Here is a 14,311-nt window from a genome sequence, read left to right as displayed (position 1 = left end):
ATACCAGTTTTGACTTTAACACTGGCTTTCTTTATGGCACTAGCAGTTTTACTGCTTACAGTCTAGTGCTTCACTGAAGGCAAGATGGACATGGCTGCTCGTCTTGGTAATCAGGTAATCAGTCTCCCGAACAGCCACGGCTGGGGGTTTGGGGCCAGGCTGGCTGGGATAAGGAATGAAGCCTGAGAGGAGACTACCACCGCCCCTGCTACTTCACTGCTTGCATGTCCCATGACTTGAGATTGAATGGGAATAGGGTGGGGCCAGGGAAAAGCAGCAGCCTGTCCCCACGCAGGCATCCTGCCTCAGCCCAGCCCAGGTTGTGATAGCCCTGAGGAGGGGGAGAGGTCAGAATGACTGGGAAGCAAGTTTTAAAAAAAAAATTAAAAAAGGACTGCCAGGTTGGAAGGAAAGTGGAACATCATGGGGATGGGGACCCAACAGAGGTCTTGGGGCAACAAAACCATTTTAAAACTTGGGGTTGATTGAAGGGGGGACTAGGAGGGAAATTTTTAAGGAGAGAGGCTGGGAGGTGGGGTGGTGAGAGCGCTACATGGCCTCCAGGTTTGGTCCCTAAAAGGGTCAACATGTCCACTTCAATTGAAGGAAATCAGCTCCCCTATGCTGGTACCTCTTCAATTCATTAGAAATACATGAATATAGGTATATTACTGATAAATATAGGATCCTGGGTATGAGAAGCAAACAGGGTATCTGGCTTTGGTTCATCAACTGACCCTCCATCTATAACATTGTTCCACTGAGAAAACCGATTCCGCCTTTAGTCTTAAAATGTGGCTCTCAGGAACCAATTGTGCTATTAGTCTGAGGACTGCCTGTACTTAGGGAGGCAGGGAACTGTGGGAGCCGGAGCATTTGCCCACATCTTTAGGCTTAAGTTTTAAGAAGTTGGAAGATGTGGAAGCGATCACTCGCCCCCTCGCCCACACCCCGGCCAACAGGGGAGTAATGTAGGAGTCTAGCTTCTTGAAACCTCCCAGTCAAACAGAGGGAGTCAGAGAAAAGAGTGGCAGAAGTAAGAAGAGGTGTTGGAGAGGCCATTACTGGTTTCATATCAGTCTTATTGCAAGCCAAATAAGCCAGGGGGAAGGGAAATGGTTGTCATTCAGCGGAGATTTTGCACCTGTTGGCCTCAGCCCGTCCGTCCCTGGGGCCCCTTTGCTCAATCAGTGTAGAATCGCCATCAGTCTAGCTGGGGCCAAGTCGGTGACTCCTTTATTCCCTCTTCCTCCCACCCTTCTTTGCGTGGTGGTGGTGTTGTGGGTCCCTGGCAAGGAAAGAGGCAGAGCTGCTGAAGAGAGTGGAGAGAGATGAGGGGTAAGGGCTAAGGGGTGCTGTGAGGAGCAGAGTGGTGGTTGGGCAGCTGCCCCAGTAGGGCCATATAGGCCCTGCTGTCTCCCTCATGGCCAGTGAGAACAGCATTCCTCAGATTGGGCATCTCCACAAAAGGCAGGTAGTCAGCTCCTGATGACAAAACAAATGCAAGCATGGGGGCAGGAATGGGGTTTCTCCTTCCTTGAAGGCCCCAGGACCCAAAAGGGGCCCGTGTCCCATCCGCCCCTGCCCCTCTCACCATAGGGCCGGCCGCCATGACGCCGGTTCTCCTCTGTTTCAAAGAAGGTATCATGCTCTTCCCAGCGCCGGTCACAAGCTGCACATAGAAAACTGGACTCGAAGAAGTTGCAGCGGCAGCCTTGGGGAGGGAGCAGATAAGACTCTGGAGCTCTGATTGCTAAATATTCCTCCTTGGGGCTCTCATCCAGTGCGTTTCAGAAGGCTGGGGGTGGGGAAGTTTGTGGCCCCAACTGCCTTGTTTCCCCATAATGTCTTCCATCTTTCCTCCCTTCTCTACCTTCCGTTGGCGCCCACCTCGGTGTTGACAACGGTGGGCCCTCGTGGCACTGTGCTCCTCGTGGCTGTGTTTGCAGCGGCACATAGCCCGCCAGGCTGCCGGGTCAAAGCCAGCACGTTTCCGCAGCCAGAACTCGCCCACTTCCTCAGGGCGGGATGGGATGAAGCAGAACATGAGGCAGCGGCAGGGAGACGCTGTGCACGGCACCGAGATGTCTGCAAGAACAGGGTCAGGTGCTGGGCTGGCAGCAGCAAGGCTGCCTCCTTCGAAGAGCTGGCAAGGGGACACCCATCCAGGTCAGTGCGGGCCAGAGGGATGCCATCAGGATAGGGCTAGGTAAAGAAACCAGAGCTAGCGTGCGCTCCCCACACGTCCACGGACCTGAGTGGATCTGGTGCTCCCTGAGCAGGTGTCCACAAAAGCACTTGGACTCATCCCCGATTCGGAAGCAATCCCACAGGTAGTGAGGACAACGCCAGCCTATGTAGAGCCCTAGAAGAAGGGGGCGGGGGTTAAAGGCAAGGGTCACCCAGAACCCCCACAGCTGACCCCTTCCATTCCCTGGGGAGGGAGCTCACCTGTCTGGATGGCCTTGAGGGCTGCATCTTTCTCCCACCGGAAAAGTTCGTTAACTCGGGCCCCAAACTGCTCCCGATGCATGGCCTGGGCTACTGACACCAGCTCTGCCCGCTCTGCGGGCACCACAGGCTGGGCTGTGTAACCTAAGAAGAAGTGTCTGTTCATATTGAGAAAGAGGAGCTGGGGCCTGAATCCCGCCCACCCCCCTCGGGACTTGGGGGGAGCTGGTAAGGGATCGGAGTCTTGTGCCACACGGTGGGAGAGCCCCAGGTCACCCCTCCCCCAACCAGGATGCGAGGGGTGGCTTTGTGGGATTGGGAAGGGGTCCTGGGACCAAGAGGGAGGAAGGGGGTAAAATCTGGGTTGGGGGAAGAGGGAGAAGTGGTAGTACGGGGGGTGAGTCTCTTTCCCGGCCTTTTGCCACATTGGGGTTTCTGGCATTCCATCTGGGCATTGCAGTCATTAATGCTTGTCCCCTCCCCTTCATCTTCTGCCTCTTCCAGTAAAGCTGCAGAGACTCCACTGGCTCCTTCTTCTCCAAGAGTCCTGTCGGCCTTTTCCTCATCGATGCTGTCTTCTGGTACCTTGGATGATGTGGGCTCGTGGGTTTCCATCTGGTTAGGAGACAAGGGGCGATGCAGTGGGTTTGGGGCTTGGGGAAGAGGCAGCAGGAACTATGGTGGGAGGGATTAGGCGGTTAGGAGGCGATCCAGGATGAGGTCGGGAGAGCGGGGGGGGGGCAGTCTGGGGCTAGAAGAGTTGCCAGCCTCAGGTAATGAGGCGTGATATCCAAATGCAGAAGAGATAACTGCTGAAGACAGACCAGCCTGGAGTGCACCCCAGTCCAATTAATAATATTTTTGAGCACCTCCTGTATACAGAGCACTGCACCACAAGCTTGGGAAGAGTATTATAAAATTAGTGGATGTGGTCTCTGGCCTCGAGGAGTTCATAATCTAGGTTGTGAATCCCTCAAAGCCCAGGGTCCATGTCTAATCCCAACCTGGATGCATTTCCCCAGTGTTTAATTCAGTGCTCTACACACAGAAGGCACTTAATACTATTCCTACTAGTGAGGGAGACAGAGACTAAGATAATTTACAGACAGGAGGAAGAAGGAAAAGGGGATATGTATGTCAGTTAAGAGTTTAAGAGTTTGAAATATTGTATTTAAATTCTTCAGTGGTGTGGAAGAGCTAAAGTGACAGTTGGAAATAAACTGGGATGACCATTTAATCATCTCTTGGAAAAGAGATGATTTCAGAAGGGCACTGAAGATGAGTAAAGCTATTGTGTTGAACACAAGCGTTTAGTACAGTGCTCTGCACACAGTAAGCACTCAATAAATGAATGAATGCAGGCAGGTGGGGAAGGCATGGAAAAGAGGTCAGTAGTGGGACAGATGAGAATGAGCCATGATGAGTAGGTAACCGTAAAAAGAACAAAGAGTGTGAGCTGGGGTGTAGTGGGGGAAGAGTGGATAAATTGGAGGGTGACTCATTGAGATGCTTTAAAGCTAGTGGTCAGAAGTTTCTGCTTGATGTGAAAAAGAATGGACAAAAATTGGATGTTTTTGAGAAATGGGGAGCTGTGTGTAGAAAAACACTTGTGAAAAACGATCCAGGCAGCAGAGGGGAGTGAGACGAGATCAAAGAGGAGGTCAGTGCAATAGTCAAGCTGGGAGATGGCAAGTGCTTAGGCCAGCTTGCTGGCCACTTTGATGGACAGAGAGTTGAGGTGGGACTCCCCACGGAGCTTATGGGATTTGTTGGGTTGAATATAGGGGTTGAAAAGGAGGTTTCAAAGACAATAACAAGGTTGTGGGCATCAGAGAAAAGAAGGAAGGTGGTATCGTCAACTCAAAAAAGGAGCAGCTTATTTTGTTGTTTGTTTTGAGCGGAAGTTTGATGAGGATCTTGAATCAGAGGCAAGAACAATAACAGTCAGAGGTTGCAAAGAGCAAACATAAGAGCCCAGCGGGGCTAGTCTTCAGGAATTCAAGGTGGAATCCATTCACTCATTCACTGAGCACTTTCTTGTGAGCTGAATGTGGGAACATACAATAAAAGACCTGCCTTTAAGGAACATAAGGATCCCGGTTCTACAGTGGCAATCCTCAACACTCGAATTTGGTACGCAGTTTGTCACAGTTGGATTCAGAAGAGTTTATTTGCCAGCTGTGGACCTTGCGCTTAGGAGAGAAATGGTTTTATTGATAATAACAGTGGTATTTGTTAAGCGCTTAACTACGTGCCAGGCACTGTACTAAGCACTGGGGTGGATACAAGCAAATCGGGTTGGACACAGTCCTTGTCCCAAGTGGGGCTCACAGTCTCAATCCCCGTTTTACAGATGAGGTAACAGGCGCAGAGAAGTGAAGTGACTTGCCCAAGGTCACACAGCAGACAAGTGGCCAAGCCGTGATTAGAACCCATGACCTCTGACTCCCAACCCCATGCTCTACCCCCCAATGCTTTTACCATGAGGACTGCCCTCTCGGATGGATATCAGGCAGCCACAGAAGAGAAAGTGCAACAGAGAGTGAAACAGTCTTGGCCTCCTTCTCATATGCCTCCCCCCCGCACCTCTGTCTTGCACGCGTGCTTCACATTCATTTATTCATTCATCCAATTGTATTTATTGAGCACTTACTGTGTGCAGAGCACTGGACTAAGCGCTTGGGAAGTACAGGTCAGCAAGATACAGAGACGGTTCCCACCCAACAATGGGATCACAGTCTAGAAGGGGGAGACAGACAACAAAACAAAACGTAGACAGGTGACAGACATTCACATGTTGTCACAGACCAGGCAGATTTTTTTTTTAACATTGAGTGCTTACTACGTGCCAGGCACTGTACTAAATGCTGTGGTAGACTCAGGATAATCAGGTTGAGCAGTCCCTGTCCCACATAGGGCTCAGTCCTAATCCTCATTTTACAGATGAGGTAACTGAGGCAGAGAAGCTAATAATAATAATAATGGCATTTGTTAAGCACTTACTATGTACCAGGCACTTTACTAAGCGCTAGGGTGAATACAAGCAAATTGGGTTTGGACACCGTCCCTGTCCCACATGGAGTTTCAAGTCTTAATCCCCATTTTACAGATGAGGTAACTGAGGCACAGAGAAGTGACTCGCCCATGATCTCCCAGCAGACAAAATTCTTGGTGGGCTTCACGCTTCACTCCTCATTGCCCCCAGCCTACTGCTGAAGGACTCTGTACACCTGAGTTGGGCTCCCTTTATTTCCACTTGTGGAAATAACCAGAGTTTGGGTGAGGGGGCTCTGCTTCTCAGAAGAGATTAATTCCTCCCAGCACTCAAGCCTGAAAGGTGAGGGCTTCTGCAGGTGTTAACTGGGGCTTTTATGAGTGTTCAACACATTGATGGGGTCCATCCTCAGTCTATCCGCCCCTATTCTGGCCAGACCATGGGCAGTACTTGTTTCCCCACCTGCATTCCCACCCATCCTCCAAGGAAACATCTTATAGGGAGCTGGAAATTGAATGAGGGAGTCAGGCAGACACAAATTATATATATATATATGAAGTATGACTAAGAGTGCAAAGATCCCTCTAATTAAAAACAAAGCTGAATAAAGAAATGGAGTGGATGTACAGATATACACAGGAATATGCATGACCAGGTCCTTCGAGGAGGTGTTTTTTTCAGAGAGGATTTGAAAGGGAGGTGGAAAGACAGGTTTCAAGAGTTCCTAGCAGGGGGAAGGGGAGCTGAGAGGGAGGCAATTCGGAAGTTAGAGAACCAGGGTAACTAGTGGAAAGTGCATGGACCTGGTTTCTAATTGCGGCTCTGCCACTTATCTGCTGTATGAACTTGGGCAAGTCGCTTAACTTCTCTATGCCTCAGTTACCTCATCTGTAAAAGGGGGATTAAGACTGTGAGCCCCATGTGGGACAGGGACTGTGTCCAACCTGATTATCTTGCTTCTGTGGTGACTGGCACAGAGTAAGTGCTTATCAAATATCATTAAATAGTTTAAAGGGAATAAACGGATATAGTGGGAGGAATCAGTAGAAAGGTGAGGTGAGGTCTGTCCCAATAGTTCGTTCATTCATTCATTCAGTGTATTTATTGAGCTCATACTGTGTGCAAAGCACTGTACTAAGCGTGTGGGAGAGTACAATGTAATGGAGTTGATAGACACACTCCCTGCCCTTGAGCTTACAGTCTAGAGGGGGAGACAGACATTAATATAAATAAATTATGGATATGTACATAAGTGCTCTGGGGCTGAGGAAGGGGTGAATAAAGGGTGCAAATCCAAACACACTCATATATATATTGTGCTCCCTAAACTAAGCATCTGTAAGGTAATTCAAGGCAGGAGCCAGGCCTTTTATCTCTATTGTACTCACTCGAATGCTTTAGTACAGTGCTCATCATACAGTAGCAACATTATTGAGTGACTGATTTTTCCCAAAACACTGTTCAGAAAGCATCACTTCTCTCAAGAACCTCAAAATGGCTCTTCATTTCTCTTCTCATCAAACAGAAGTGCCTAAATATTGGCTTCAAGGCTCCCTACCGTCTTTTGTGTACTTTCTGTCCCCCTCTCCTGCAACGCCCCAGCTCTCCCTCTTCATTCCTCCCAAGTTAACCTAACCTTCACTCATTTATTCAGTCATATTTATTGAGCGCTTACTGTATCAAGCACTTGGAAAGTACAATTTGGCAGCAAATAGAGACAGTCCCTACCCAACAATGGGACAGTCTAGAAGGTGGGGGGACAGACAACAAAACAAAAAAACAAGTAGACAGGCATCAATAACATCAAAATAAATAGAACTGTAGTATATATATATATATATATATATATATATATATATATCTCATTAATAAAATAAATGGAATAATAAATATATACATATCTACACAAGTGCTATGGAGTGGGGAGAAGGGTAGAGCAGAGGGAGGGAGTAGGGGTGATGGGGGGGAGGGTTAGAGGAAAAGGGGCTCTCAGTCTGGGAAGGCCTCCTGGAGGAGGTGAGCTTTCAGTAGGGCTTTGAAGGGGGGAAGTGTGCTAGTTTGGCAGATGTGAGGAGAGAGGGCTTTCCAGGCCAGAGGTAGGACGTGGGCCAGGGGTCGATGGCGGGACAGACGAGAACAAGGCACAGTGAGGAGGTTAGCACCAGAGGAGCAGAGGATGTGGGCTGGGCTGTAGGAGGAGAGAAGGGAGGTGAGGTAGGAGGAGGCAAGGTGATGGAGAGCTTTGAAGTCAATAGTGAGGAGTTTTTGCTTGAAAAGAAGGTTGATAGGCAACCACTGGAGATTTTTGAGGTGGGGAGGGGGGGGTCATGCCCAGAGCATTTTGACTCTCCTGTCTTATGTATCTCTCGTTTGGTTCAAGATCAGTACTGTGAAGTGGATGAAGTGGGAATAAAGGAATTCCAACTGGCCTCACTGTGTCCCCTTCACATTATTTGCATCATTCAACACCTGACACATGAAGCAATCAGATCCAGAGGCCAAATCAGAGGCTGTGGCATTTGCCGAACTTGAGACTGATCACTTCAGACTCCAGAGGGGGTGAGCCTGGGGAACTTTCTGGAGGTCTGGCCCTTTGGAAGTGGGATGGACCATATCAGGATCTTATGGGGTCTTGACTGGAAATGTGGGGTTAGGCTGAGGTGGGGAAAAAAGAGCCCCTATTGAAGGCTTTGGTGGTCAGGGTGCAGAGCTGCTGGTAACATGATAATAATAATAATAATAATAATAATAATAATAATAATGGCATTTATTAAGCGCTTACTATGTGCAAAGCACTGTTCTAAGCACTGGGGAGGATACAAGGTGATCAGGTTGTCCCACGGGGGCTCACAGTCTTCATCCCCATTTTACAGATGAGGTAACTGAGGCCCGGAGAAGTTAAGTGACTTGCCCAAAGTCACACAGCTGACAATTGGTGGAGCCGGGATTTGAACCCATGACCTCTGACTCCAAAGCCCGGGCTCTTTCCACTGAGCAACGCTGTCAGAAGGACAACATCTGATAGAGAAGCTTCATTTAGGGGTTTCAATAATAATAATAATTGTGATATTTGTTAAGCACTTCCTATGTGCCTAGCATTGTAAGAACCTGGGTAGATACAAGATCATCACATCCCACATTTGGCGCCCAGTCTAGGTAGGAGAGGAGAACAGGTTTTGAAACCCCATTTTTCAGATGGGGGAACTGAGGCACAGAGAAGGTAAGTGATTTGCCCAAGGTCACATAGTAATAATAATAATAATGGTGGCATTTATTAAGCGCTTACTATGTGCAAAGCACTGTTCTAAGTGCTGGGGAGGTTACAAGGTGATCGGGTTGTCCCTCGGGGGGCTCGCCGTCTTCATCCCCATTTTACAGATGAGGGAACTGAGGCCCAGAGAAGTGAAGTGACTTGCCCCACACAGCTGACAATTGGCAGCGCTGGGATTTGCACCCATGACCTCTGACTCCCAAGCCCGTGCTCTTTCCACTGAGCCATACTGCTTCTCTGTCGGTATGTGGCATATTAGGTATGTGGCAGAGCTGGGATTAGAACCTTTTTCTTCCAGGCCCGTGTCCACTAGGCTTCTAACAGGGGAGACAGAAACAAAATAATTTACTGGTAGAAGCAGTGTGGCCTAGCGGAAAAAGCATGGGCCTTAAAGTCAGAGGGACCTCATCCCAGCTCTGCCACTTACCTCCTGTTTGAACCTGGGTCCTAGGTTCAAATTCCAGTTTTCTCAGGTGCCTGCTGTGTGACTTGCTTGGGCAAGTGGAGAAATGCAAGCAGAAAGAAGATTTTGAAAGATGATCTTTGTAGGAGAGTGGAGAATGGACTGGAGAGGAGACAGGCTGAATTAGTAAATCTAGTATTAGTAGTCTAGAATTAGTATTAGCAGTCTGGAATTAGTAAATCTAGCCTGGAGCCAGGCCAAAGATTCCTCCATCTTTGGATGGAGAGGAAAGGATGACTCAAGGAAATGTTATGGAGAAAGACCAGAACAGTATTTAACAACAGAATGTGAGTGTTGCCAAAAACAGAGAAGAGTCAAGGATAAGCAGCGTGTGAAGCAGCGTGGCTCAGTGGAAGGAGCCCGGGCTTGGGAGTCAGAGGTCATGGGCTCTAATCCCAGCTCTGCCACTTGTCAGCTGTGTGACTTTGGGCAAGTTACTTCACCTCTCTGGGCCTCAGCTCATCTGTAAAATGGGGATGAAGACTGTGAGACCCATGTGGGACAACCTGATTACCTTGTATCTATCCCAGAGCTTAGAACAGTGCCTGGCACTTAAGTAAGCACTTAAAAAAATACCAACATTATTATTATTATTAACACCAAGGCTGTGGACTTCAAGAGAAGCAGTAAGAGCTAGTGAGTAGAGCATGGGCCTGGAATTCAGAAGGACCTGGGTTCTAATCCTGACCCCACCACTTGCCTGTTGGGTGACCCTGGGCAAGTCACTTAACTTCTCTGTGCCTCAGTTACCATAAAAAGAGGGACTGGCACTAGAGTTGTTGTCAACTGTGATGAGAAAGATTTGGGAAGGAAGATAAGGAGTTTAGTTTTTGACGTATTGAGACAGTGGGATAAACCCATCTTATCTTCCCTGGGCTGGAGGTGTGAGGACATCGATCATCCCAGGACCTGGGACTTCCCAGTAGATGCGATCCAAAAGAAAAATCATGGTCTTCCAGGTAGGCTCTAGTGATCCCACCTAGCTTTCAGGGCCCATCGGGGGCATCTGGGGATCCTGCATTGGTCCCATAATTTGCACATTACCTTCCAAATTCTGCAAGATAAGGAATGTAGTCTTAATAATAATAATTATAAAAATGGTATTTTTAAGCACTTACTATGTGCCAAGCACTGTTCTAAGCGCTGGGGTAGATACAGTGTAATTAGGTTGTCCCACGTGGGGCTCACAATCTTAATCCCCATTTTGCAGATGAGGTAACTGAGGCACAGAGAAATTAAGTGACTTGCCCAAAGTCATACAGCTGATAAGTGGTGGAGTCGAGATTTGAACCCATGACCTCTGACTCCCAAGCCTGCTTTCTTTCCATTAAGCCATGCTGGTGGAAGGGAGGATGGGCACATTTCTCTTTCAGAATTTAGGATCATCCCTCAGTATAGAAGCAGGTTTCTGGGTGACCAAATTTCAGGGAGCTGGTTGTTTGGCAAATTATCACATTATTATGCTGAAAATACAGAAGCAGATGGGTTTCCTTTCAGAGTATTATTTGGGGGTTACCAGCCCCTCTATCATAAGTGACATTTTGTTGTTTAGGAAATCAACATAATCTTTAGTTCAAGCAGTCCTTTACCATTAAGTGTAGTGTTTCAAGATGTATATGATTTCATGTTAGTTTATTAAGAGTTTACCAGAGAAAAGAAATGATAGATTTGGAATTTTGTGAAGCCAGAAATCCTGGGAATCAGTGATAGGAATATTCTGACATCAAGAACTCTAATCAGTTATTAGAATGGTGAATGCAGAATTTCAAATCCATTTGATTAACTAATGCAAATTTGGTTAGCTTGTATTAAAACCAGTTAGGTTTGGTAGAGAATAAATTAAATTTGGAGCAAATCATTTTTACTGCAAGCCAAAGTAAAACTGATGTTCCTAAGTGCTAAACTGACCAAAGCGATGGAGGAATTTCTGATTTATTTGGGGTGAAAAGAAGTGATTGATCAAATGGGAAAAGTATGGGTGTCTGCTTTATCTTTATGATGTGTTTTCACAAACCTGGTGTCCTTCCCATTGTTGTGACTTTGTAAGTTGAATGTGTTTCTTTTTTTATAAGGTCTTGTCACTATTTTCTATGGGAAGGGAGATGTTTTCGTGACTTTCTACATTGTCCATAATGATGATTTTGGAATAATGACATAATGTGGGGATATAGCATGTTGTAAACAATATGGGAGGCCAGAAGTTTAGTGAGGATTGTGAAATCTTCCAAATAAGATATGACAAATTTGATAAGACCTGAAGGAGCAATGATATTAGCAGTCTCGTAATTTGGGGCAGATAAGTAGAAACTATATCACATTCTTTGACACCCTTAGATATTTGGGCATTGATTCATCTGGGGTAAAGTCGAAACTCACGGAATTGGAATAATCTGGATTTTTTTCTCTGAGATGGTGGGTGCAGAGATTATGAAATATGAAACTGGGTGATATTGACACAGGAATAGAATGTATAATCTTCTGGATAATTTGGACCCTGGCCCCTGAGCCAAGGAAATGAAAGGCTTTTGACCACAAATATGAACAAGGATATCAGCTTTGGAAGTGCTGAAGGAATCTGGGGGGAGATAAATCATTTCTGAAAGTTTTGGGGAATCCTGGCTCAGGGAAAGAGAACCAAAGAGAGGTTTGTGTTTTGTAACAGGATTTGTTTTTATGTTCCTTTGATCTTGCTTGTACTGATACAATCTTGTAATCTACAGTTAAACATTGTACAACTGTAATGGTTGTTTATGATTGTACTTTAATACTGGTACTACCTTTCAATCAATCAATCAACCGAGTTAAGTGCTTACCGTGTGCAGAACACTTTACTAAACGCTTGGGAGAGTACAATATAATACCATAACAGTCACATTCCCTGTCCACAACAAGCTTACATTCTAGAAACGGAGACAGACATTAATATAAATAAATTATGGCTATGTACATAAGTACTGTGGGAACGGAAGGGGGTTTGAACAAAGGGAGCAAGTCAGGGTGACATAGAAAGGAGTTGAAGAAAAGGAAAAGAGGACTTAGGGAAGCCCTTTTGGAGGAGATGTGTCTTCACTGAGGCTTTGAAGGAGGGGATGGTAATTGTCTTTTGCACATGAAGAGGGAGGGTGTCCCAGGCCAGAGGCAGGACATGGGCAAGAGGTCAGCAGCGAGATGGAGGAGATTGAGGTACAGTGAGAAGGTTGGCATTAGAGGAGTGAAATGTGCGAGCTGGGTTGTAGTAGGAGAACAGCGAGGTGAAGTAGGAGGAACAAGGCGATTGAATGCTTTAAAGCCAATGGTAAGCACCTTCTGTTTGATGTAGAGTGGAGGGGTGGGGTTATCATTAGCTTTAGTAAAATACTTTTTATTTCTAATAAAAAGTGTGTATTCGTGAAACCCGTACCGAGACCACACAGTAACACTAGGGAGGGTTTAGGATAGAGAACCTCCCTCCAATGAATTAATCAGTGGTATTTATTGGGCACTTACTGGGTGCTGAGCACTGTACTAGGGAGAGTACGATATAGTAGAGTTGGTACATATGATCCCTGCCTTCAAAGTGCTTACAAGGAACAGTGAGGCCTAGCGGAAAGAGCCAGGGGGGCCTGGAAGTTAGAGGACCTGGGTTCTAATCCTAGTTCTGCCACTTGACAGCCGTGTGACCTTAGGGAAAGTAATTTAACTTTTCCGTGCCTCAGTTATATCATCTGTAAAGCAGAGATTAAATCCTCCCTCCTATTTCGATGTGAGCCCCATGTGGGACTGGGACTGTGCCCAACCTGATTAACTTGTATTAAAATTACTTTTAGCACACAATTAGTACTAAGTTATCTCAGTACGGTGCTTGTCACTGTTACGTACCTGAAATAAAAATCACAGCTACTGGCCCTATGTTACAGCAGGATTGGGTAGCAGAACCCCAGATGGACGTTACTATGTCATAGAATGGTATTGGGACTTTGCCTTAGTTATCTTGGGGGTCTCTAGCCGGGAAGCATTCCGGTGGCAATATGGAAGGCTGAAGACCTCAAGATGACAATAAACTCTAACAGTTCAGGCTGGAGAAAATCCCTAGCTGTTGCAGGCAGTCACAAGCATTGGCATAGTGCAAGGTGAACTCTTTGGGGTGGTGATTTTTGCCAAAAAATCCCCGGGGGCCAACCCAATCTCTGGGATCCCTGGGGGGCCATCCCCAGGGTAGTGCTCTGTCTACAGAAGTTGCTTAATAAATACTATTGACTGGGTGATGAAGCCTGCTACCAACTTAATCAATCAATTAATCTATCAATCGCATTTTTGAGCTCTTCCTGTAATCGCTTGGGAGAATACAATACAACAGAGTCAGTAGACACCTTCCCGGCCCACGGGCTTAACAGTCCAGAAGGGGAGACGGTTATTAATATAAATGTATATTCCCTGCATTGCTCTGAGAGATCCGGACGGCCGTGTTTTTCTAATGGTGGCAATTTGACCGAATGTCGTTGATCTGTTCCTTGTTTCTTAGACGGCCTTTGCTAACCAAGACTGTCATTGACTGTAATGGCAGCATCTCCCAAAGTGCCCGGGACAGTGGTCTGTGTACTGCAGGAGCTCAGCAAGCCATTTTTGGTGACGTTCACGATGATGATCTCTGCCTCATTTCCCCCTTCTACCTCCTTGTCCGCTGGAGCAAGGATTCCCCCCTTCCCCCTGGGCCTGATTTCCAACCTCTAGAGCCGTGGGTATGAGTGGGAGGGCATTGGGTTCAAGGCAGCAGGCTTGGGGAGGAAAGGTAGAAGGATGGAGAGCCGGATGGGTCGGGGTGAAGCCTGGGGGTGGGGGGTGGGGTGAGGCTCCCTACCTACCTTCGACTTATGGTTGGCGGGGCCGAATGAATGAGAATTCACTGGGTTCCGAGTGGGATCCACTAATGATGGGGAAGAGAGGGCCCGCAGAAACGAGACGGAGGGAAGGCTTTCGGGAGGAAGGAGGGACGCATCCCGCCGGGCCGGCTCGGGGCGGGGGGCGGGAGGAGGGCAGGCGGCGGCCTCGGTCTGACCCAGGCGGCTCCGTTGCTATGGCAGCAGCAAGGGCCGCGCCGTCTCCATGGCAATGGACCGGCCCTTCTCGCAGCCAATGGGGTGGGGCCGGGGGC

General features: G+C 47.4%; 1 protein-coding gene across 1 annotated transcript; it reads right to left on the bottom strand.

Moving 5' to 3' along the window:
* Nucleotides 1-1,196: 1,196 nt before the first annotated feature.
* On the bottom strand, nucleotides 1,197-14,222 carry FAM221B (family with sequence similarity 221 member B). The gene is made up of 7 exons (XM_038742523.1): nucleotides 14,022-14,222; nucleotides 2,844-3,066; nucleotides 2,452-2,595; nucleotides 2,255-2,365; nucleotides 1,891-2,088; nucleotides 1,595-1,714; nucleotides 1,197-1,485 (listed from the first exon to the last, which is right to left on the bottom strand). The coding sequence occupies exons 2-7, from the start codon at nucleotides 3,064-3,066 to the stop codon at nucleotides 1,346-1,348; spliced, it is 936 nt and encodes a 311-aa protein (XP_038598451.1). The 5' UTR covers nucleotides 14,022-14,222; the 3' UTR covers nucleotides 1,197-1,345.
* Nucleotides 14,223-14,311: the final 89 nt, after the last annotated feature.

Source organism: Tachyglossus aculeatus, unplaced genomic scaffold (genome assembly GCF_015852505.1).
Source record: "Tachyglossus aculeatus isolate mTacAcu1 unplaced genomic scaffold, mTacAcu1.pri scaffold_12_arrow_ctg1, whole genome shotgun sequence".
Classification (NCBI taxonomy): Eukaryota; Metazoa; Chordata; class Mammalia; order Monotremata; family Tachyglossidae; genus Tachyglossus; species Tachyglossus aculeatus.
The sequence above is the reverse complement of the archived record's forward strand: the minus strand, read 5'-3'. Positions and strand labels throughout refer to the sequence as shown.